This window comes from Myotis yumanensis, unplaced genomic scaffold (genome assembly GCF_028538775.1).
Source record: "Myotis yumanensis isolate MYYU_CA2020_CCGP unplaced genomic scaffold, mMyoYum1.0.hap1 SCAF_2, whole genome shotgun sequence".
Lineage (NCBI taxonomy): Eukaryota > Metazoa > Chordata > Mammalia > Chiroptera > Vespertilionidae > Myotis > Myotis yumanensis.
Window position 1 is genome coordinate 35,281,949 of NW_027223753.1, and position 25,638 is coordinate 35,307,586.

The 25,638-nt window shown below is 38.3% G+C and overlaps 1 protein-coding gene across 1 annotated transcript in view; it reads right to left on the minus strand.

Moving 5' to 3' along the window:
• Window positions 1–25,638, minus strand: part of FAF1 (Fas associated factor 1) — a 354,485-nt gene that overhangs the window by 246,560 nt on the left and 82,287 nt on the right. The window contains exon 5 of the mRNA XM_070405091.1: window positions 5,294–5,385. Coding sequence (XP_070261192.1) covers window positions 5,294–5,385 — 92 coding nt within the window. The remainder of the gene's footprint in view (window positions 1–5,293; window positions 5,386–25,638) is intronic.

The following is a 25,638-nucleotide window of genomic DNA, read 5'->3' on the forward strand; positions in this document are numbered from 1 at the left end:
GACATGAAATTGAAAGCTGAAAGTTTTTAAAGAGGAAGTATTAATAAAGGTATGAAAGTGGAAATGAGAAAAATGAAGACATATAGTAGTTTCCCCTTATCCATGGGGGATAGGTTCCAAACCCCCCCAGTGGATGTCTAAAACTGTAGATTGAACCCTGAATGTACTGTTTTTTCCTATACATACATACATACTTATGAACTGTTTATTTCTGGAATTTTCTGTTAATATCTTTGAACCATGGCTCACCCTGGGCAATTGAAATTACAGAAAGCAAGACCACTAATAAGGAGGGACTATTATATATTTTACCAGTTAATCCAGTGGTATCATTTATGCTAAAGAAAAGCAATTAACACTGAGAAGGCTACAGAGAAACAGTGTCCTCAGGACCATAGACTTCAGTCAGAGAAAGATGGAGAAGGGAAAGTTTAGAAAAGAGGCTGACAATAAGGAATTTCGCTAATAATGAGTTAGTTCCACAGGTCATAGCACACAGGTCTTGGGCATTTAATAGGACAAAGAATAGAGAAAGACATGGGCTGTGCGGAGACTGGAGATCAGAGTGAGAGGTGACATGGGAATTTTAGACTCCTTGTAATAGTAACTGGCATAAACAGTGGGAAAAGGCATAATGAAATTGGTCCTAGTTGAATCAAAACAAATAATAATCTCAAGGCTGAACGTGTTGGAAAGCAAGATAGAGTTGATGTCTAGGAATTCCTCTTAACCTTGCAGATGGAAGTAGAGAAACATGAGGAAAGCTGATCTTAGCCAGGCATAGAACATAAGAAACTCATTCTTGACCTCTCCACAAGTGGGCCCTTCTTACTAAGTGCACAGACTTACTCCAAAGGCATTGAGATTTACTCTTGACTCATAATAATCATGTGTTAAACAAAAAGAAATAATCTGATTATTTGCAATACACTCTGACAACTTCTATCCTTTTCCCCCCCCAGTCTGGCTATAAGCCACTCAATTAACTTTATATCCCGCCATGGATTGAAAAAAAAAACACTGTAGTAGCCTTAAGTTCTGATCTTTATGTCAAACACATGTAAGTCCTTTTGAAACTGATCTGTTCTTGCTAATAGTTAACATGCAAACAAACCAAAAACATACATATAAACATAGGAAAGTTATTTTTACCTTAACCTTCATTATTTTATTTTGTGATTATTTTTTTTTTAAAATATATTTTATTGATTTTTTTACAGTGAGGAGGGGAGAGGGATAGAGAGTTAGAAACATCGATCAGCTGCCTCTTGCACGCCCCCTACTGGGGATGTGCCCGCAACCAAGGTACATGCCCTTGACCAGAATCGAACCTGGGACCCTTGAGTCCGCAGGCTGATGCTCTATCCGCTGAGCCAAACTGGTTAGGGCTACTTTGTGATTATTGATAAATGCTTAGATTTAACACTTGACCAAGTTATTATTATCCTCTTACCATGCCATCATCCAAAAATTTTTCCACTAAATCTTACCCCTCAAACCACATATGGTATGATTAAGTAAATGGATACTCATCTTTAAGTTATTTATTCATTTATTCCATGAACATTTGCTTGATATTTATCATACCAAGCACTGGATATACAATATGAAAAAAAGAGACATGGCCCCTCTACTCATGGGGTTGTGTTGAAGAATGCTGAGATAAGAGCCACATTTTATACAAAACTCTGTTAAATATTTAGGCTGAAACTTGAAGTGTGAAAGAGAACCATCATGTGAAGAATTAAGGGTAAAGCATTCCAGGCAGCTGAATAGCATCTGACAGGTAAAGGTGTAAAGAGTTTAAACCTATTAGAAGAATTAAAAGGAAGTTTACATGACCACAGCATGAAAAGTGAAGGTAGGAAAGGCTAAACATGAAGTTGTAGTGGTGAAGAGAAGGTAAATAACACCATGTCTTTTAAAAACAAATATATTTTTATTGATTTTAGAGAGAAGAGAAGGGGGAGGGAGAGAGAAATATCAGTGCGAGACAGAAACACCGATGGGTTGACTCCTGTTTGCACCCTGACCGGGGGGACCTTTCAGTTCACAGGATAAGTCACATTGGCTAGGGCAATCCTATCTAATAAAGAGGGAATGTGCTAATTGACCCTCATGCCGTCACAAAGATGGCAGCGCCCACAGCCAATAAGGAGGGAATATGCTAATTGACTGTCACGCCCTCAAAGATGGCGGCACCCACAGCGAATAAAGAGGGAATATGCTAATTGACTGCCCTTAAAGTTGGTGACACCCATAGCCAATAAGGAGGGAATATGCTAATTGACTGTCAGTCCCTTCAGCCCGCTGGGGCGGCAGGCGTGTGGCAAGGCCGGACCGCTCCGCGGACCTGCCTCCAGAGTTCCCCAGTCCCCTCACTCTCTCCCCTACACCCTCCCAGGGCCAGCCCGAGGCACAGGCAAGCCTCGGATGTTGGCTGCCCAGCTGCCCAGGGCTGCCCAAGGCTCAGGTAACCAGGGCTGGCCGAGACTTGTGCTGCCGGCAGTGGCAGCAGCAGAGGTGTAATGGGGCGTTGCCTTGCCCTGATCACTGGGTCGCCTCCAGCACGAGGCCTCCCAGACTGTGAGAGGGGGCAGGCCAGGCTGAGGGACCACCCCTCCAGTGCATGAATTTTCATGCACAGGGCCTCTAGTACAATATAATGCCTTTTAAACTAGGGTGAGTAGCTGAAATTTTATTCAAAGAGAAATAAAAAGCTATGTTACAACAGGAGAGTTATATAATTCGATTTATGTTTTTAAAAGACCATTTTGGCTACTGTGTGAAGAATACACAGGAAGAATCAAAGAAAGGAAGCTGGGAAGACTATGAAGCTACTACATTGATCTTGGCAAGAGATGGTAACGGCCTGGATGAGGAAGTGGAATAAAAATACTGGAAAGTGCCCATGATTAAGATATATTTTGGAGGTAGACTCTACAGGACTTACCAAAGGATTAGGTATTGTTTTAAATGGAAAAAGACTGATGCTCAAACTTTTTTTTATTTAACAGTGGCTATATAGTGCTGCCATTTATTGGAGAAGACTGTTGAAGAAATGGCAGGGAAGGAAAATCAAGAGCACCATTTTAAACATGTTAAGTTAAAGATGTCAATAAAAAATGTAATTAAAATGCCAAACCGGTTTGGCTCAGTGGATAGAGCATCGGCCTGCGGACTGGGGGGTCCCGGGTTCGATTCCGGTCAAGGGCATGTGCATTGGTTGCGGGCACATCCCCAGTGGGGGATGTGCAGGAGGCAGCTGGTCAATGTTTCTCTCTCATCGATGTTTCTAGCTCTCTGTCCCTCTCCCTTCCTCTCTGTAAAAAATCAATAGAAAATATTTAAAAAAAAAAAAAAAAAAAGTAATTAAAAGAGTGAATTACCAATTTGGATATGGAAATTCATAGAAGTATAACCTGGAAATAAAAATTTGGGAGCAATTAGAAAATTAATGTCATAGGAATAGCAGAAATCACCTAGAGAAAAGTGTACATAAACATAAGTAAATGAAAATTTTATTGGTAACAAAGACTATGTTCAACTATGAGGACATACAGTTTTAAGGACATTTGCAAAATGATTGCCTTTCTCTTCACAAACTACTAAAAATAACATGCAAGACTGATCATATCCATGGGTTTCTTAGTAAATGAATGAATAAATGATATAGCTGTGCAAACTAATGCATCTGTCGTTTTATTTTTGCCTAATTGTTTCCACTTCTCAGTCAGCACTTTTTTTTAAAATATACGTTTCAATTAGAATAGTCATACAGCACCAGAGTTAAAGAATGGCCTCTGAGACAAATCTGGCCCACTGCTTGTTTTTGTATGGCCAGTGAGTTAAGAATGGTTTTTACATTTTTAAATGGCTGAAGAAAATTCAAAAAAAGAGTATTTCACAACATGTGAAGTTACATAAATTTCAAATTTCTGTGTCCATAAGTAAAGATTTATTAGAACACAGTCATGCTTACAACCAGCCTATGGCTGTCTTCATACTATGACAGCAGAACTGAGTAGTTGTAATAGAGACTGTATGGCCCACAAAGCCTAAAGTATTTATGATCTGACAGTACAGAAAAGGTTTGCTGACCCCTATTATAGTATGTCACTAACTTTGTACCTAAATTTATAAATATATTGCCAACATGAAATTCCTGTAAATATCTTGAAATATTCAACATCTCCATATACTGAGTGAAATATATTTTTATAACCACAATGTCTATCAAAAGCCACTGACAAAGAAGAAATGAACCAAAAGTTGAAGATTCTAAGTTTGTGCCTGGATACTGAAATATCAGCTCAGTAAATAGTTTGAAAAAATGGACAATTATTTCCACTTTAAACATCTAAAACTTCAGAGTTAACTCATTTCTTTCAATCCCTTTCCTCTCTCTGTCAGAAAAAAAAGTGTGTGAAATATTTTATACCTGAGGCTGCTACTGGATCTTTAAGAATAGCAACTACTACATTAAAATTGTAACACATTTTAAATATATATATTATTTTATTGACTTTTAGAGAGAGGGGAAGATAGAGGGAGAGAGAGAAACATTGATTATCGGCTGCTTCTGGCATTCCCCTACCAGGAATCAAGCCTGCAATCTGGACATGTGCCCTGACTTGGAATCAAATCAGCAATCATTCAGTGCACGGGACAATGCCCAAGCAACTGACCCACACCAGCTAGGCAAGTGGAACACTTTTTAGAAATCTTTAAATATCATTCATTCCTTTCCCCTGCCACTATCCAAATAAACAACAAAAAAGAAATAATTCCATTTAAAATTTTCACAATTAAAATTTTTCCTATAATCTTTGTTTTATAATCAATACTTGGCATACATATATATACCACGTATGACTTCTTTCAGACCAATACATAATTGTTTAGTAAATTATTATTTCAGAGCACTTACTGACACCCTATGATATTTGAGGAAAAGGTAAAGATTCTCAAAAAAAGTATCAAACTGCTATAAAATAGTTAGAAATTTCAGCTTGAAAAAAATTGTTTGCTAATTTCTTAAACTAATTTATTACCAAATCTACTTATGTAACAATATTAATAAAAACCATTGTTTCTACATTATTTAGTCAACTATATAACTGGCAATTTAAGAAACTCACACTGATTGGGGTCAGGTGGATACTTGAAATATAGAAGGACCACTTAATAAAGGATATGATAACCATAATGCTGTATATTTGAAACTATTACAGAATGATACTGAATGTGAACTATAATTTAAAAATAACAAATAAATAAATAAGAAACTCACACTGTCTTCCACATCTCCAGTCTTCCAGCCTTTTAACAACATTTTAGACACAGGTATCTGGAGTTCATTTTCTAGAATCTGTTTAATCTCTCCTGTATAAAGAAGAAGATACTGAATATTACTAACAAAATAATGCAATCAACACTTGTTCATATCCAGAGCTAGCATTCATCATGTTAGACATATCTGATGAGTGAACAACAAAAATTTCAATAATCCAAGCTTCAAATCTTGATCAAACAACACATAGCCCTTTGAAGAACTCAGGCTTCAATATCAGTTAAGAGAAAAGACTCCACAAGTAATCAATTAGGTAGTTAATTAATTGCATAGCTTTTTTAAAGATATCGATATCAGTGACTAGAAGTTTGAAGAGAAACAATCTATTTTAAACCAATCAATTGACAATACCTATTTGTGTTCAGCATATGGTAGGAGTAGCAGGTAGAGTATAAAACCCGAGTCATTATAGGAAAACTGGCTGGTGTGGCTCACTGGTTGAACATCGACCCATGAACTAAGGTCCCCAGTTCAATTCCCAGTCGTGGCACATGAATTGCGGGCTCCACCCCTAGTGTGAGGTGTGCAGAGGCAGCAGATCAATGTTTCTATTTCTCTATCCCCCTCCCCTCCTCTCTCTAAAATCAATAAAAACATATTTTAGAAAAAAAAAGTAGCTGAAAAAAATAAAGCCAATGATCTAGAACACAATTTAAATTGTGTTAGAGAGAAAAGCAACAAAATTTCAGAAAAGGAAACAAAAACAAAAACGTGGTGAGTCAAACAGAGAAAGCTTTGTGAGAGAGATGAGACTTAAACCCAGCTTGAAGGAAAACTGGGTTTAAACCAACCAAGCTTGAAGTATAACTGGATTGTGAAAGAGAGCCAAACCAAAGGCAAAGATACTCAGTTTTGCAAAGACAAAGACTGAAAGGTATAAAGGCAATAATAAAAATGATTTTAAAGAGAAACAGTGAGAAATCACAATTTCCCCTGTGCTCCATAAATTTTTATCAGGAATCAAGTCTACTTATAAATCAATCAGTTAATTTCTGGCACTAAAGTTTATTAAACAGATTATTGAATCAAAATGTACAAATATTTCATACATCTGATTCTATTAAGTTGGTACTGGTCTATAATTTTAGATTAACAGATAATTCAATTCCAGTTATAAGTGAATGAATACTGAAAAAACTGTTGTGTATTTAAAGAAGAAAAATAATTCCATTCCATATATTAAAAGAGGATAAACTAATAGAAGAGGGAGAAAAGCTTATGTTACATAAGCTCTATAGAAACACAGCTGCCTAAGTAAGGAATGCTACAAACAAACCCTCCATGGACTTAGTGACATTTTTGTACTTTCTTAAAGAAAATTCCCATATAGGCACTTTGGAATAGTTATTAAATATCATAAAAAGAATTCTGGTTCAATATTTTAGAAGCATAAATTTTTATGAAATTTGGCCTTCAAAAATGTCACTGCTGACAAAAGATTGTTCTGTTTACAGAAATGGTAGAAAGGTGAGCCATACTTTTTTATATCAAACACATATAAATATTGCCTTTTTGCATGTGGCTAAGGTTGTATTTCTAGAGCTATACTTGTCTAGAGCTGGGCTTATGCTCTTGCAAGTTTTCCCAGTGCTTTCCTCTTAGATACCTATCTTCACTTGACATCACCCATTTCGATTCTTGGAGACACTCTTATCATCCATAACCTATAAGAAGTTTATTAAAGGAAAAACAAAAAGAGATTTTCAGTAAAAGTCCCAGTTACACTTTGCAAACAGTTGGTGGAACAAAGACTACATACCATAAAACATACAGTATTTTGCACCACAAGTAGAGAGAAATCGAAAACAAAACCAGAATCATGATAGCAACCTGAGTTCCTCGTTTTAAAAATTATTCTCTATTGGTCTCAATTCCTTCTTCTGTACAGTGGGATGATAATTATTGATAACAATGATAACAATTCACTGGGTTGCTGTATTAAATGATGTAAGGCATGGAAAATATTTTATATTAGAATGTATCCAATATATACAAGGAACTCAAAAAATGTTCATTATTTTTAGTTTTATTAAGGTAATAACACAGTACTTGACCAGGTTTTCAATAAACAGTAGTAATTGTTTCAAAGATACCAAAATAATTTTGGGCAGGTAAATGCTAGAATGCAGCAAGTTTCAGAAAAAGTATTCATAGCTGGATCTACCTGGCTCCAAAGATCTTAACAAAAGATGACATGGCCACTATGGTAGCCCCATACATTACTTTGTAAATTATGAAGATATGCTAATGTCATCAAGTACAGTCCATTGAATTGGCAAACTATTTATCTGGCATGGGATTAATATGCAAAATATATAAATAACTCATAACCACTCAATAGCAAAAACACAAAATGATTTAATTTTAAAATGGGCAAAGGACCTACACAGACATTTTCCTACAAAAGATATACAAATGGCCAACAACTACACAAAAAGGTGTCAACATCACTAATCATTAGAGAAATGCAAATCAAAACCACAATGAGATATCCCCTCATGCTTGCTAAAATGGCTACCATAAATAAGACAAGAGATAAATAGAGGAGGACATGGGAAAAAGGGAACCTTTATGCACTGCTGGTGGAATTGTATATTGGTATATTAACTATGAAAAACATGATGGAGTTTTCTCAAAAGATTAAAAACAGAACTACCATATGGTCTAGCAATTCCACTTGCGGGAATATATCTGAAGAAAACAAAAACACTAGGTTGAAGTACCGCCACATTCACAGCAGCATCAACTATAATACCCAAAACAACCCAAGAGTCCATCCATGGATGAATGGAAGTTGTGGTGCTCTTCATTTATTTGTGTTCATCTAATTTTCCAGCTGGTATCAATTTCTTCCAACCTGAGAAACTTCCTTTAACATTTCTTACAGCTTCTAATTATGCTAAAAAAAATTTTAATTAATCTTCATTTCTGAAAGACATTTTTGTTAGATACAGCATTCCAGGTTGACATGTTATTCCTTCAGTATTTAAAAATATCACCTAATTGTCTCCTGGCTTCCATTGCTTCAGAGAAGAAGGCAGTAGTCATTATTTTTAAATGTCTCTTTCCCTATATGGGATGTATTTTTGTTTCCTCACCTGGTACTCCTTTAAAATTTTTTTCTACTACTGATTTTCATAATTTTATTATGAAGTGGTTTCTTTTGAGTTACTCCTGCTTGTTGTTACTAATAAGCGTCTTAGATCTGTGAGTTTTCATTAAATTTGGATAATTTTGTGCTATTATTTCTTTTAAATTTCCCTTCAAAAAGCCTCTCTGTTTCCAGGACTCTAATCACACATACATTAGACCACTTTATATTTCCCCACAAGTCACTCAGGCTCTGTTCTTCTCACCCTCCCCTACATTTCTGCTACATGTACTTTACTCTGCATTGTTTTTAGTGCTATGTCTTAAAATTTACTGATCTTTTCTTCAACAACATATAATTTGTTAAATCTATTGGGCAATTTTTTAAAAAATATATTTCTTTATTGATTTCAGAGAGGAAAGAAGAGTGAGAGATAGAAAGAAACATCAATGATAAGAGAGAATCATTGAATGGCTGCCTCTTGCGCGCCCCCTTCTGGGGATTGAGCCTGCAACCTGGGCATGTGCCCTTGGCCGGAATCGAACCTGGGACCCTTCGGTCCACAAGCCGACGCTCTATCCACTGAGCCAAACCGGCTAGTGCTATTGGGCAAATTTTTTATTGTAGATCTTATATTTTAGCTCTAGTATTTTCATTTGGCTATTTTTTAATATTTTTCATTTCTTTCCTCATTAATTTCCTGATTTCTTTAAATGTATAAGCATATTTAGAAAAGCTGGCTTTTTAAATCTTCCTCCACTAATTTCATTATTTTTGCCATTTATAGATGTAATTTTAATTTCTAATTTTTCTTTAGTTTATGAGACACATGATGTTATTTCTCATGTCTACCAGTTTTTGTCTGAATTCCAGACTTTATGAAAAGTACATTAATGAGCGTTTGCATTTAGTGGTTTGCCTTTAAATGGCCCTTAAGTGTCATGCCTATCAGGTCTTTTGAGACTTCTTGACAACATTTTGGGGGTGGGGGGTGGAATTAGAGCAGTGATTCTCAAAAGTATAGTTTACAAATTCCTGGGATTCCTTGAAACTGTACAAAAGTAATGCTAGGTAAAACTGTTGGTACTTTACCAATCAAAGTATCAGTGCTAAGCTGAACTAGTAAATTGTATTTTATTGTTCATTACCAAATACTTGCTTTAAAAAAACAAACATGCAGTAAAAAAAATTATTAATCAAATCTTGATGCTTTTAATATTATATGTGATAAAATGGAAAACACTCATAAAGAATTTCTGCTTCATACTAAAGTACAATGGTAGTTTGAGAAAAAGCATTTGTTTGCATTGTAAAATGAACTGGTTTTTTTCACAGACCACCATTTTTACTTGGAACAAATGACTGCTCACTGTATTATTTAGATTTGGTATTTTCTCAGAAATAAACAGAGTAAGCCTCTTAATCCAAGGAAAACAATTGACATTTTTTCCAATAACAGAATTTGAGTCTTCAAACTAAAATCCAAATTTTTACAAAATGTGCATATGCCACTGTGAGCCTGATAGCTTCTCAAAACTTGAAATATTTTTCTGGTAGATTAGTGATATTAACAAATGTGATTTATTGATATTATAAAATGTGTCAACATTTGGTAGACCTTTATGACAAAATGAACCAATATTTTCCAAATGACCGTTTTATGATATTACAAAATCATGCACTTAAAGTAAAGGTATTCCACTAAATTTTAAAGTAACAGAATGCTATATTTTCATTGAAGTGGTTCCAGATGATACATTACAACTAACCTTTAACAAATTACCACTCGCTAAGTTTTGGTACAGCATCAAATAAGAATATCAAATAAGACTATAAGACTATTTATCTAAAAGAGCTATTCAAATACTCCTCCCTTCTCCAATTATATACCAGTTTTCTTAAAATATTTCAACAGAAGTAACACATTGCAACAGAAAGAATGGAAAAGCAGATAACAATCCAGCAATCTTCTACAAAGCATTTGAAGAGTTTGCAAAAATGTAAAGCAATGTCCTTTTGCTCAGTACTGGTTTTTTTTTGGTTTTTTTAAAATATATTTTATTGATTTTTTACAGAGAAGAAGGGAGAGAGATAGTTAGAAACATCGATGGGAGAGAAACATCCATCAGCTGCTTCCTGCACAGCTCCCACTGGGGACGTGCCCGCAACCCAGGTACATGCCCTTGACCGGAATCGAACCTGGGACATTTCAGTCCGCAGGCCGATGCTCTATCCCCTGAGCCAAACCGGTTTCGGCATCAGTACTGTTTTGTTTTTTGTTTTTGAAAACTAATTATCTTTCACTAAGAATCTTATTCAACAGAAAAGACAACCTAGATGAAATGGACATATTCTTAGAAAAATACAAGCTCCCAAAAACCAACCAAGAAGAATCAAAAAACCTGAATAGGCCGATAACCACCAAAGATATTGAAACAGCAATCAAAAATCTTCCAGCAAACAAAAGCCCAGGTCCGGACGGCTTTACAGGAGAGTTCTACAAAGCATTCAAAGAAGAACTAAAACCTATCCTACTCAGACTATTCCAAAAAATTCAAGAGGAAGGCACACTTCCAAGCTCTTTCTATGAAGCCAGCATTACCCTAATCCCAAAACCAGATAAAGATACCACAAAAAAAGAGAACTACAGGCCAATATCCTTGATGAACATAGCTGCAAAAAACCTCAACAAAATTCTAGCAAATCGGATTCAGCAATACATTAGAAGGATCATACACCATGACCAAGTGGGATTTATTCCAGGAATGCAAGGATGGTTCAATATTTGCAAATCAATAAATGTGATACATCACTTAAACAAACTGAAAGACAAAAATCACATAATCGTATCAATTGATTCAGAAAAAGCATTTGACAAAATCCAACACCCTTTCTTGATAAAAACTCTCAGCAAAGTGGGAATAAAGGGATCATACCTCAACATAATAAAAGCCCTATGTGACAAACCTACAGCCAATATCATATTCAATGGGCAAAAACTAAAACCATTTCCCCTAAGAACTGGAACAAGACAAGGATGCCCACTTTCACTACTCCTGTTTGACATAGTACTAGAAGTACTGGCCATAGCGATCAGACAAGAAGAAGAAATAAAAGGCATCCAAATTGGAAAAGAGGAGGTAAAACTATCCTTATTTGCAGATGATATGATACTATACATAAAAAACCCCAAAGACTCCATAAAAAAAAACTACTAGACCTAATAAATGAATTTGACAATGTAGCAGGATACAAAATTAATGCCCAGAAATCTATAGCTTTTTTATACACCAATAATGAACTCACTGAAAGAGAAATGAAAAAAACAATCCCATTTACCATTGCACCAAAAAAACTAAGATACCTAGGAATAAACTTAACCAAGGACATAAAAGACCTGTACTCGGAAAACTACAGGACATTGAAAAAAGAGATAGAGGAAGACATAAACAAATGGAAGAACATCCCATGTTCATGGATCGGTAGAATCAACATCATTAAAATGTCCATACTACCTAAAGCAACCTATAGATTCAATGCAATACCTATTAAAATACCAATGGCATATTTCAAAGATCTACAACAAACTCTCCAAAAATTCATCTGGAATAAAAAAAATAACCCCAAATAGCCTGTCCTGTGAAAGAAGAACAAAGTTGGAGGGATCACGATATCAGACATCAAACTATATTACCAAGCCATGGTTCTCAAAACTGCCTGGTACTGGCACAAGAACAGACATAAGACCAAAGGAACAGAATAGAAGATCCAGAAATTGACCCAAACCATTATACTCAATTAATATTTGACAAAGGAGGCAAGAGCATACAATGGAGTCAAAACAGTCTCTTTAATAAATGGTGCTAGGAAATTTGGTCAGATACATGCAAAAAAAATGAAACTAGATCACCAACTTACACCATACACAAAAACAAACTCAAAATGGCTAAAGGACTTGAATGTAAGACAGGAAACCATAAAAACCCTACAAGACTCCACAGGCATCAAAATTGCAGACATATGTCGTAGCAATATCTTTACGGACACAGATCCTAGGGCAAGAGAGACTATGGAGAAAATAAACAAATGGGACTACATCAAAATAAAAAGCTTCTGCACAGCAGAAGAAACCATCAACAAAACAACAAGAAAACCCACTGCATGGGAAAACATATCTGCCAATGTTATCTCCGATAAGAGTTTAATCTCCAACATTTACAAGAAATTCATACAACTTAACAAAAGGAAGATAAACAACCCAACCAAAAAATGGGCAAAGGACCTAAATAGACACTTTTCGAAAGAAGACACTCAGAAAACCAAGAGACATATGAAAACATGCTCAAAGTCACTAATCATCTGAGAGATGCAAATCAAAACAACAATGAGGTACCACCTCACACCTGTCAGAATGGCTACCATCAACAAATCAACAAATGACAAGTGCTGAAGAGGATGCAGAGAAAAAGGAACCCTCCTTCACTGCTGGTGGGAATGCAGACTGGTGCAGCCATTGTGGAAAACAGTATGGTGTTTCCTCAAAAATTTAAAAATGAAACTGCCATTTGACCCAGTAATACCACTTCTTGGAATATATCCCAAGAAAACAGAAACACCAATCAGAGAGGATATATGCACTCCTATATTCATAGCAGCACAATTTACAATAGCTAAGATTTGGAAACAGTCTAAATGCTCATCAGCAGATGAGTGGATTAGAAAATGATGGTACCTCTACACAATGGAATACTACGCTGCTATAAAAAAGAAGGAATTCTTACCATTTGCAGCAGCATGGATGGAACTGGAGAGCATTATGCTAAGTGAAATAAGCCAGGCAGTGAAAGAAAAATACCACATGATCTCACTCATTTATGGATAATAAAGAACACTATAACCTAATGAACAAAAAAAAAAAAGATATGGAGGCAGAGAAGCATCGAACAGACTGTCAAATTACAGCGGGAAGGCTGGGGAGTGTGTGTGTGGGGGGGGGGGGAAGAGATCAATCTAAGGACTTATATGCAAGCAAATAAGCATAACCAAAGGACACAAGACACTGTGGGGGGAGGGGGGTAAGGGCATGTGCCAGGGGTAGGGGAGGCTGGGGGAAGGTCAATGGGGAAAAAAAGGAGACATATATACTACTATTTGTAATACTTTAAACAAGAAAATAAAATTAAAAAAAATAAAAAATAAAAAGATGTAGCTCATAAAAGCATTTTAGACCATTATTAGGCATATTAACTGTATTTTGCTTACCTTTACATTGGAAATTACATTATTTTTACATTCACACAGTTTTATATTCACATGATTCCTAAATTATTACATATAACCATTTATTTTATAGATTAACATGGATATTTCAAGTGTTATTGAGTATTATACATGTCTTTGCTTTTTTTGTTTTTAACAGCAACTTTTCTCAAGAACTTTCCAGTTTTTAGAGAAGAGAAAGCTAAAAAGAAAGGAAGAAAGAAAGAATAAAGCCTACCTCAAATCTTATAAAGAAATTACTCTAAACAGATTTTGGCCTGCCCAACAGAGAAATAAGTGGCAAAAGGTCATTCTGTTTAGTCTGCTATACTCCAATAAATTGAAAACAGATTTATCTATACTTTATCTGTCATTTAAGTGACTGAGAAAAATAATTTTTTATAATTTTATTTTCCGTCAGATTTAACAAATAGTTTTAATAAAAACACTGTCTATAGAATTTATTACCTTCTTTTAAAATCATTTTAAAGAAATTTATGATTTAAATTTATAGTAATAAACCTTTATCACTTGTAGAAAACTGAAGATGGGGGGTTGTAAAAGATTCTATACTGGAGGTATACTAATACTTTCCAAGCAGAACACATCACACTGTTGCAATGTTATGATCACTAGGATGATAGTGTCATGTCAGTTCCATCACTATATGACACCTACTTGAAGCCAAATTATAGGCTCTCTCTGGGCCTCAAATTCCACATTAACTTTTTTTTTTAACTAAGAATACATTTCATATCAATGCAACCTATGACCACTTTTTTAAATTTAAAAAACAAGGTGACACTAAAAAGTTAAAACTGCCCCCAAAAGAAAATGAGATAGCCTACCTCAGTAGACACAATAAGGAAATCAAACCTGCCACTTATAAGAAACAAATGTACAGCCGAAACCGGTTTGGCTCAGTGGATAGAGCGTCGGCCTGCGGACTGAAAGGTCCCGGGTTCGGCTCTGGTCAAGGGCATGTACCTGGGTTGCAGGCACATCCCCAGTGGGAGATGTGCAGGAGGCAGCTGATCGATGTTTCTCTCTCATCGATGTTTCTAACTCTCTATATCTCTCCCTTCCTCTCTGTAAAAAATCAATAAAATATATTTTAAAAAAAAAGAAACAAATGTACAAAAAATTGTCACATGGATTTCTCTCAAGCATAATTCTCAAAAACAAATTTCCTCCCCTTTAATTCCATTAACATTTTTGTCATGTCAGAAATCTTTTACTGCCTGTATCCATTTCCTCATTTTAAGAATTATAAGCCAGTAGCCCCTACAAATGCTTGTTTCAACTGTAAAAGCTATTCTTTTGATAAAAAAAATAAAAGCAGATTAAGATTTTGTATTAGAGGATGCATATTAGATGTTTCGGGTTTAGAAAGGACCCATCTCAGAAGCTACTGAAAATTCGTTTGGGATATGGTTAACTCAAGAACAAGTAGTGATTTAATGGCAAAGTCTACAAGGCAAAGCTCCAGTGCTTTTCCCTCTGTAACATTCTAATTTCATAGATTCAAAGATGCAGCCCTTGCATATCTTGCTGTTCAGATACACAAATTTAATCAAAAATATCAATAACACCTATAATTATTAAAGTTGTAAATACAGTCATGCTCCACATAACGACGTGGCGGTCAACAATGAACCACAAATACTATGATGGATATATATATATATATATATATATATATATATCCCATATGATAAAAGAGAAACATGCAAATTAACCGTCCCTCTGCTGTGCTCAAGCCACACCCACCAGTCACGCCCACCAGCCAATCAGGAGCAACTATGCAAATTAACCCAACTAAGATGGCGGCAGCCACGGAGCTGGAGCGAGCAGGAGGCTTGGGTTGCCCCTGGCCATGGAGGAAGCCAAGCTTCCCGCCTGCCCTGGCCAGCCCTGGGCTACGCTCAAGGCTACAAAGTTTCAATTATAGAAGATAAATAAATCCCAGGAAAATAAAAGAAACAAAAAAAGGAGAGGCTGGGAGCTTGGGTCGCCAGGGGGCGTGGCCAGCCTGAAAACGGCCATCAGCCCCTCACCCAGGCTGGCCAGGCACCCCAGCGGGACTCCCCCACCCTGAAGGGGCTGTGGGCAGCCTGAAAACGGCCCTCAGCCCCTCACCCAGGCTGGCCACACCCCCATGGGGTGAGGGTCCCCGCTGGGGGGCTTGGCCAGCCTGCAAACAGCCATCAGCCCCTCATCCAGGCTGGCCAGGCACCCCAGTGGGGACCTCCACCCTGAAGGGAGTGTGGCCAGCCTGCAAACGGCCCTCAGCCCCTCACCCAGGCTCTCTATCAGGTTGGACTAATGAAATTCAAGTTATAAAAAAAACTAGCCGGTAAGCAAGTCTCAGCAAGAAAACACTGCAAACTAAAAGAGAGGAAAGGGAGAACATACATTTTAACTCTAAAACAGTGGTTGCCAACCTTTCACACCTCATGGACCACCAGTGGTCCACGGACTACCGGTTGGCGACTGCTGCTCCAAATGTTTCCTTAAACCAGCAGTTGCCAACCTTTCGGACCTCACAGACCACCAGTTGGTAACCACTGCTCCAAAGATTTTAGTATTAGACCAGTGCTCATCTCATTATTCAATAAGTGTATTCATCAAATATTTAATTAATATCTACTACTGCCAAGCAACAAGCACAACATAAAGATAAGAAGAAATGATGTCCATCTTTAAGGAAATTACAGTCTCAGAAAAAGACAGACTTGTTAAGAAACCATGAAACTACTGCTACACAAAGATATATAAAGTATAGAAAGATAGCATAGGGCAAGAAGTAACTCCAATCACCATCTCACTATGAGACTCAGAAACATGAAAAAGTAGTTTCAAAAACTAATTTAGGTTACACTAATAGAAAACCAAAAGGCTAGACCAACTGTGTTCTCTCAACCCATGATGGGCACTAATGTGTCACACTGTACTAATATATGCAGCTCCAGCATCCTAAAATGAATCATGGTTCTAACATGAAAAAGTAGCTAAAAGTGATGCTCAGAAAAAAAATAAGTGTATCAACAACTAGCATCTACAGTATGCATTTTTTGCCAGTTTTATTAAAATGTAATTGGTATACAGGGTGAGCAAAAGTAGGTTTACAGTTGTAATACAAATCCTATACAGTAGGTCCTCAGGTTGCGTCTGAGATCCGTTCCTATAACGTGATGTAATGCGATTTTCGCTGTAAGTCAGAACCTACCAACATAAGCACCAACATCACTCACACAGAGCAAATACACGGCAATAATGAAGTGAAACAGTAATTCCTGACCTTTATTTGTGGTAAATAAATAATAAAAAACATAAAGCACATATGTACATACGTCGAAATGACAGATTTTTTTTTTTAAATAAATAAATGGGAGATGGTGACATAACCACAAAATGACGTTCGTCGAGTCCGACGTAACCCGAGGACTACCTGTGTAATAAAAGCCCAGTGACTAAAACGGCAGGACAAGCAGAATGACAAGAGACCATAATGACTGTGGCCCCTTGCCCCAGCTGGCCCCGCCCCCCAGCAGGGACCCCCCCCTCCACCAGGATCGGGGTGTGTCTGGCCTGCAAACCCCCATGGTCCCTCACCCCAGTCAGCCCACCCTCAGAGGGGACCCCCACCCTGATCTGGGGTGTGGCTGGCTTGGAAACCCCTGCAGCCCCTCGCCCCGGCCAGCCCACTCCCAGCAGGGACCCCCACACCAATCGGGGGTGTGGCCGGCCTGCAAACCGTCCATAGCCCTTCACCCCAGCCAGTCCCACCCCAATCCAGGGCCCCCATCAGGGCAGACCGGCCAGCCCCCACCCATGCACCAGGCCCCTATCCTATATAATAAAAGGATAATATGCAAATTGACCCTAATGGAGGAATAACCAGAACGACTGCTCGACCAGTCCTATGAGGCGCACTGACCACCTCTTGGTCCCTTTCCCCAGCCAGCAGGCTCCGATGCCCAATGGCAAATGGAGAATGAGGAGTGGGTGGTGGGGGACGCAGGTGGTGCAAAGCCAAGGCACCTGCCCCGCCAGTCACCCCACACACAGAGGGCAACCCGCAGAGGGAGAAGAATCAGTGAGTGAGCAGGAACAACAGACCTCTCGGTCCCTTCCCCCGCCCATTAGGCTCCAATCGCCCAATGGCAAACGGGGAACCGGGGGTGGGTGACAGGGGACGCAGGCGGCACCAGGCCAGGCCCCCGCCCCGCTGGTCGCCACACACACAGAGGGCAACCCACAGTGGGGCAGGGTTGGCGAGTGGGTGGGAATGGCCAACCTCTCAGTCCCTTCCCCCGGCCATCATGCTCCGATCACCCAATGGCAAATGGGGAACCGGGGGTGGGTGGCGGTGGTGGGCGGGGCCAGCTAGGGCAGCTGGGGAAGATGGCCCTGATCACAGGGCAGGCCTAGGGACTGTACCCACACAAGAATTTTGTGCACCGGCCTCTAGTAAATAATATGATTAACTAATAACAACAAGCATAAACTCTGTTTCATGTACTCACATCTGTAAATCTACTTTTGCCCCATCCTGTATAATATTGTATTAGTACAGCATAATGATTTGATATATGTATATTCTGTGAAATAATTACCATAAGTTTAGTTATCATTAATCACCTCACAGTTATAATTTTTTCTTGTGATGAGATCTACTCTTTTAGCAAATTCCAAATGTACCATACACTGTTGAAAACTACAGTCACCATGACAGTGATGGCGAACCTATGACACGCGTATCAGAGGTGACACGCAAACTCATTTTTTTGGTTGATTTTTCTTTGTTAAATGGCATTTAAATATATAAAATAAATATCAAAAATATAAGTCTTTGTTTTACTATGGTTGCTAATATCAAAAATTTCTATATGTGACATGGCACCAGAGTTAAGTTAGGGTTTTTCAAAATGCTGACACTCCGAGATCAAAAGGTTCGCCATCACTGCTATAGAGTATATCCCCATACAGTATGCATTTTAATTTCAACATAACTGTGAAATAGTTAAATGAACTACTAAAGACATTTACCCTGGAGAAATGGGAAATAATATTCGAAGAATTGTCAAAAGGAAAATATAGTTACCTTGTGTAGTCTGTCTCTAAAAACAGAGTGAGGTAAAAAGAAAAATGGAGCTTACAATGGCAACACAAAATAAGAAAAAACTAACACATGCAATTATACAATTTTTTTTGCATGTGGTTGGTGTATAAAATGTATCTATCTATAAAATTACAAGAGGCCCAGTGCATGAAACTCATGCATGGATAGGCTCCCTAGGCCTGGCTGGCGATCAGGGCCAATCGGGGCCTTCTGGCTCCCTTCCCCGGCTTCTGGCGACCAGCCGGGACCTTCCTTCGTTCCGCCCCGCCTGTGGTCATCACGTGACATAATGAGCGATCAATCTCCCGGTCTCCTGGTGGAACTCCTGAGGGGACACTTTGCAAATTAGAGAGAGAGAGAGAGAGAGAGATAGACAGATAGATAGATAGATAGATGGATGATAGTCAAAGTTTTGGCTCCATTGTATGCTCTTGCCTCCTTTGTCAAATATTAATTGAGCATAATGGCTTGGGTCAATTTCTGGGTTCTCTGTTCTGTTCCATTAGTCTATATGTCTGTTCTTGTGCCAGGACCAGGTAGTTTTGAGAACCGTGGCTTTGTAATATAGCTTGATGACTGGTATTGTGATCCATCCGTTGTTCTTCTTTCTCAAGATTGCTGTGACTATTCGAGTTGTTGTTTTTTTATTCCATATAAATTTTTCTAGGTCTGTGAAATATGAGTTGGTATTTTAATGGGGATTGCATTGAATCTGTAGATTACTTTGGGTAGTATGGACATTTTAATGATGTTGATTCTACCAATCCATGAACACGGTATATACTCTTCCATTTGTTTTTGTCTTCCTTTATCTCTTGTTTCAATGTCCTGTAGTTTTCCAAGTAGAGCTCTTTTACCTCCTTAGTTAAATTTATTCCCAAGTATCTCAATTTTTTTGGTGCAATGGTAAATGGGATTATTTTTGTTGCTTCTCTTTCTGTGAGTTCATTATTGGTGTATAAAAAAGCCGTAGATTTCTCAAGACAGACTCTTCAATAAACGGTGTTGGGAAAATTGGGCAAATAGATGCAAAAAAAATGAAACTAGTTCACCAACTTACACCATACACAAAAATAAACTCAAAATGGTTAAAGGACTTAAATTTAAGACAGGAAACCATAAAAATCTTAGAAGACTCCATAGGCAGCAAAATATCAGACATGTGTTATAGCAATATCTTTACCAACACAGCTCCTAGGGCAATGGAAAATAAGAAAAAAAACAAATGGGACTACATCAAAATAAAAAGCTTCTGCACAGCAAAAGAAACCATCAACAAAACAAGAAAGGCCACTGGATGGGAGAACATATTTGCCAAGTTATATCTGATAAGGGCCTAATCTCCAAAATTTATAGGGAACTCATACATCTTAACAAAAGGAAGATAAACAATCCAATCAAAAATGGCAATGAACTTATATAGACACTTTTCGAAGGTGGACATACAGAAGGCCATGAGACATGAAAACATGCTCAAAGTCACTTATCATCTAAGAGATGCTGTAAAAGAGAAAGAACTCTTACCATTCCCAACAGCATGGATAGACATGGAGAGCATTATGCTAAGTGAAACAAGCCAGTCGGAGAAAGATAAATATCACATGATCTCACTCATTTGTGGAATTTAATGAACAACATAAATTGATGAACAAAAATAGAGCCAAAGACATAGGAGCAGCGACCAGACGGCTGAACTTCAGAGGAAAGGCAGGAAAGGGTGGCGGGAAGGGGGTAAGAGATCAACCAAAGGACTTGTATGCATCCATGTAAGCATAACCAATGGATACAGACATTAGGGGGGTGAAGGCATATGCTGGGGGGTAGGAGTGCCCGGGGAGAAGTCAATGAGGAAAAAAGGAGACAAATGTAATACTATGTAATATTTAAACAACAGAGAATTCTTTTAAAAATTAAGAAAAGAATTACCATATGACCCAGCAATCTCTATTCTGGGTATCTACCTTGAAAACATTTATTCACAAAGATATATGCACCCTTATGTTCACTGCAGCACTATTCATGGTGTCCAAGACATGGAGATAATCAAAGTGTCCTTTGATAGATTATAAAGATCAAGGACAAAGAAGATATGGTACATATACACTATGAAATACTATTCAGCCATAAAAAAATGAAATATTGCCATTTGCAGCAACATGGATATACTTTGAGAATATTATGCTAAGTGAAATAAGTCGGTCAGGAAAAGCTAAGAACCGTAAGATTTTACTCATATGTGGGATGTAAAACTGCAATTCATAGACACAGACAATAGTATGGTGATTACCAGAAAGAAGGGAGGTGGGGACAGTAAAAGGTAAAGGGGGCCAAATATATGGTGATGGAAGATGATTTGATTTTGGGTAGTGGGCACACAATGCAATATACAGATCATGTATCATCGAAATGTACACTTAAAACCTCTATAATCTTATTAACCAATGTCACCCCAATAAATTTAATTTAAAAAAAAAACTGACTAAAACACAGGCTCTGGGTTTGAATTCCAGCTCTACCAATTATTGAATATGCAACTATGGAAGTTACTTAAGCTTTCTGAACCTCAGTATCTTCATATTCAAAATTAAGTTAAATCGGATCATGTATGTAATCAGCATAATTCCTTGGATATAACAGTTACCCAATAAATGCCACCATTGTCCTTGTCAAAAAAAAAAATTATAGTCAGAGTTGATAAATAAAATCACTGCCTTAAATTAATAAGCATACCATTGCTAAAAGTATTTAAGCACCCACTAAGTGACCTTAAGACAAAAATATGGAAAAGACTGCTTAATTCTTGCCGAGTTAAACTAGATAGGTGTTTTTTTATCTTTATTGTTGAGCAAATTACAGATGTCCCTCTTTATATGCCCCAATTGCACCCTCCACCTGGCTCCCATCCACCCCAGCCCTCACCACCCTAATTGTCTGTGTCCATGGGTAATGCACATCTATATATATAAAAGGTTAATATGCAACATGTCCCCTCAGGAGTTCGACCAGGAGACCAGAGTTCGATCACTCACTATGGCATGCGCTGACCATGGGGCAGCGCAGAACATGGTGGGGGACCAGCAGCAGCAACAGGATGCTGAGGGAGCAAGGGAAGGAGGAGGCAGGAAGGTAGGGAGACGGGGGGTACACGCAGTGGTGGTGAGCAGGCAGTGGTGGTGAGCAGGCAGCAAAGGAAGGAGGCAGGGAGGTGGTGACATGGTGGGCAACTAGCGGCGCAGCGGGGTGCTAAAGGAGAGGAGGAGGCGGAGAGGTAGGGAGAACCATGCAGTGACAGTGTGCGGGCGGCAAGGGAAGGAGGAGGCGGGGAACCTGATTGGCCCTGATTGCCGGCCAGGCCTAGGGACCCTCTCCATGCACAAATTTCATGCACTGGGCCTCTAGTATGCATATAAGTTCTTTGGTTAATCTCTTCCTGCCCTCCCTCCTCCTTCCCTCTGAGATTCGTCAGTCTGTTCCATGTTTCCAAGTCTCTGATTCTATTTTATTCATCAGTAATTATGTTCATTAGATTCTTTATTTATTTTGCTTTTTAGTTTCAATTGTTGACATATATATGTATTGCCATTTTATTGTTCATATGTTTGATCTGTTTCATTTTTCTTCTTCTTCTTAAAAAAGACCCTTCAACATTTCACGTAGTACTGGTTTGGTGGTGATGAACTCCATTAGCTTTTTCTTATCTGTGAAACTCTTTATCAGACCTTCAATTCTAAATGATAGCTTTGCTGGGTAATCTTGGTTGTAGGTCCTTGCTTTTCATCACTTTGAATATTTCTTGCCACTCCCTCTGGCCTGCGAAGTTTCTGTTGAGAAATCATCTGACAGTCTTATGGACACTCCCTTGTAGGTAACTGTTTTTCTCTTGCTGCTTTTAAGATTCTCTCTTTGTCTTTAATCTTTGGCATTTTAATTATGATGTAACTTGGTGTGTGCCTCATTAGGTTCATGCTGTTTGGGATTCTTTGTGCTTCCTGGATTTGTTAGTGTATCTCTTTCACCAGGTAGGGGAAGTTTTCTATCATTATTTTTTCACATATGTTCTCAGTTTCTTCTCCTTCGGGAACCCCATAATGTGAACGTTGATACTCTTGAAGCTGTCCCAGAGGCTCCTTACACTATCTTCATATTTTTGGTTTCATTTTTGTTTTTCCTGTGCTGATTGGGTGTTTTTTGATTCCACAACACTAATTTGATTTTCAGCATCCTCTGCACTACTCTTGATTCCCTGTAAATTATCCTTCATTTATGACTAGTCACTTTTTATGTCATTGATGAGCAAAGTTCCTTGAAGTTCTCACAAAGTTCCTTGAGTATTCTTATACTCTTTATCTGGTATGTTGCTTGCTCCCATTCATTTAGTTCTTTTTCTAGAGATTTCTATTTTTTTATTAAGTTATTACATATGTGTCCTTATCCCCACGTTACCCCCTACCCCCCCACTCATGCCCTCACCCCCCTGTTGTCCGTGTCCATTGGTTAGGCTTATATGCTTGCATATAAGTCCTTTGGTTGATCTCTCCCCCTTACTTGTTCTTTCATTTGTGACATGTTTCTTTGTCTCACATTGTGGTTGTTTCTCTGTGTTTGGTTCTATGTATTAGGTAGAGCTGCTATGTCTCCTGGAATTGGTAGAGTGGCTTTGTGTAGTAGGTATCCAGTAGGGCCCAGTGGCTCAGCTTCCCCAGTCACCTGAGCTGAGCACTATAGGTGCACCCCTTTGTGAGCTGTATGCACTGTCCTGTTGTAGTTGAGCCTTGATTGCTGTTGGTGTTACTCGGAGGGATTGACCACCAGGCCTATTGGCTGTGTGTACCAGCTGCAACTACAACAGAAGAGCTGTTGTGCAGGAGATATCCCTATGGAGTAGGACTCGCTTCAATGGGGCTTTGGTGCTCACTGGGTTTGCCCCTTGAGTGTGTTACTCATGGATGTGCTAGGGTTGTAAATTGACATGGTCTGAAGCTGACCTCCGGGTGCACTGGCTCTGGAGCCTTCTGGGAGGTGAAAAGTTAGCTACTGCCTGTGCCCTGCCTGGGGCCATCAGGCATGAGCTACAGACCAATTTGCAGATGGCTCCTACTTGTGATGGGCTTGGAGGTGCCTAGGAGAAGCCAAGCTGTGAATCTTGTGAAGCTGCTACTAGTGCCAGGCCTGGGGCCACTTATGGAGAGGTATGGAGCCAGTTGCTGCTTGTTTGGGAGATTTTAGGAAAGTCTGAAGCCTGAGCCAGGACAGGGCATTCACATGGAAAAGCCACAGCAAACAGCTTGGTTAGGACTGCAAATGGGTCAGACAGGGTTTCAGGAAGTCACCAGGGCAAGGGACTACCAAGCTATCCCTCTTGATGAAAAACACGCCAGAGATTTCAGACTAACCCATTCCATGGCTTCGTCCCTCCTACAGTCTCAATGTGGCTTCTTCCTTAATTCACTAGTTGTAGGGCTTCCATTCAGATAGATTTCAGGAGGTTCTGATGATGGTTGCTCTGTATTTTCATTGTAATTGTGATGTGGTTGTGGAAGGAAGCAAGTGTCACATTTACCTATATTGCCATCTTGACCCTCCTCCTAGACTAGTAGGTTTTACAAATCCCTCCAAACCCATTAATCTCCATGAACCAAGAAGTCATTGATTCTTTTGTGTCAGTTTTCACATCTAGAAAATGGGGATAAAGGTTCTGGCTATCTCAAGGCAATGTGAAAATAAGTATGTCAATGAGTATAAAAGGGCAGAGGCAGAGACTGAGGCAGAGTAAGAGGAGGGAAAGGAGGCATGAATCTGTCTCTAGCAAAAAAGGAGAGATTCTATTTAAGTTAACTTTGAACTAAATAAAAAGTATAACCCCAAATATATGCTCAATGCTGCATATTCCCCATCAATCCTCCAGACACACCATTATCATTCCTTTCTGTGCTTTTCCTTGCCTAGAATAAACTTCCCCTCACTTTGTCCGCATGACATATTTTAACTAATATTTCTTTCATAGCTTAGTCCTTTTCTGAAATTTTTCCAGAGCACCCCCACAACTCTAATTATTCCCTTCCCATACCCTCAAAACACCAGCTAAAATTGAATTACTTCTTTTTCAATATCCTCATAGCACCTTGTGTGTACTTCCATAATAGAAATTGTTTCATTGGAAAGATTATGAGTTCTAGACTCAGTTTAAGGCTGAATTTGTGGTTCAGAAATTCTGTTTATTCATCTTTGAAACAGGGATAATAATGTCTGTCTCACAGTTGTTGTATGCAATGTATAGAAACTGAGAGCTGTATAGGAACAGTGAGCATAGTGATTGCTGTATAGGGGTAATATGAGTATGTATGTGTGAATGAATGAGTGAATGAACAGATAAATGCCCTTTACTTCCATGTATTCTTCCCACCTCCTATCCAAATATAGACCATGGATTCCTCTGAGATAAGGACTATCTTATTTACGTATACTCCAAGAACTTAGCATAATTTTAACGCCAAAGTAATAAACAAATATTTATAATAAAATGACCTATCTGATTTTTTCAAAAGTCTTTGGAATTTACTGATTTTCAGCAGTGCTGCTAAATATGAGATCTTGTGTTATTTACTATTATAGCCATTACTATATATGTTCTTTTAAAAAAAACTAGTTTAGAACATTTCAAAGAAAGAATCAATTATAGGGAAGTATCAAAGAAAGAAGAGTCTAAAGATGAATGGCAGGAAGTATAGATGTCAAAAAACATAAATCAAGGTTCTGATCTCCACTGCCTTGCTTTAAATATAAGACAACAAAGGCGCCCTAACCACTTTG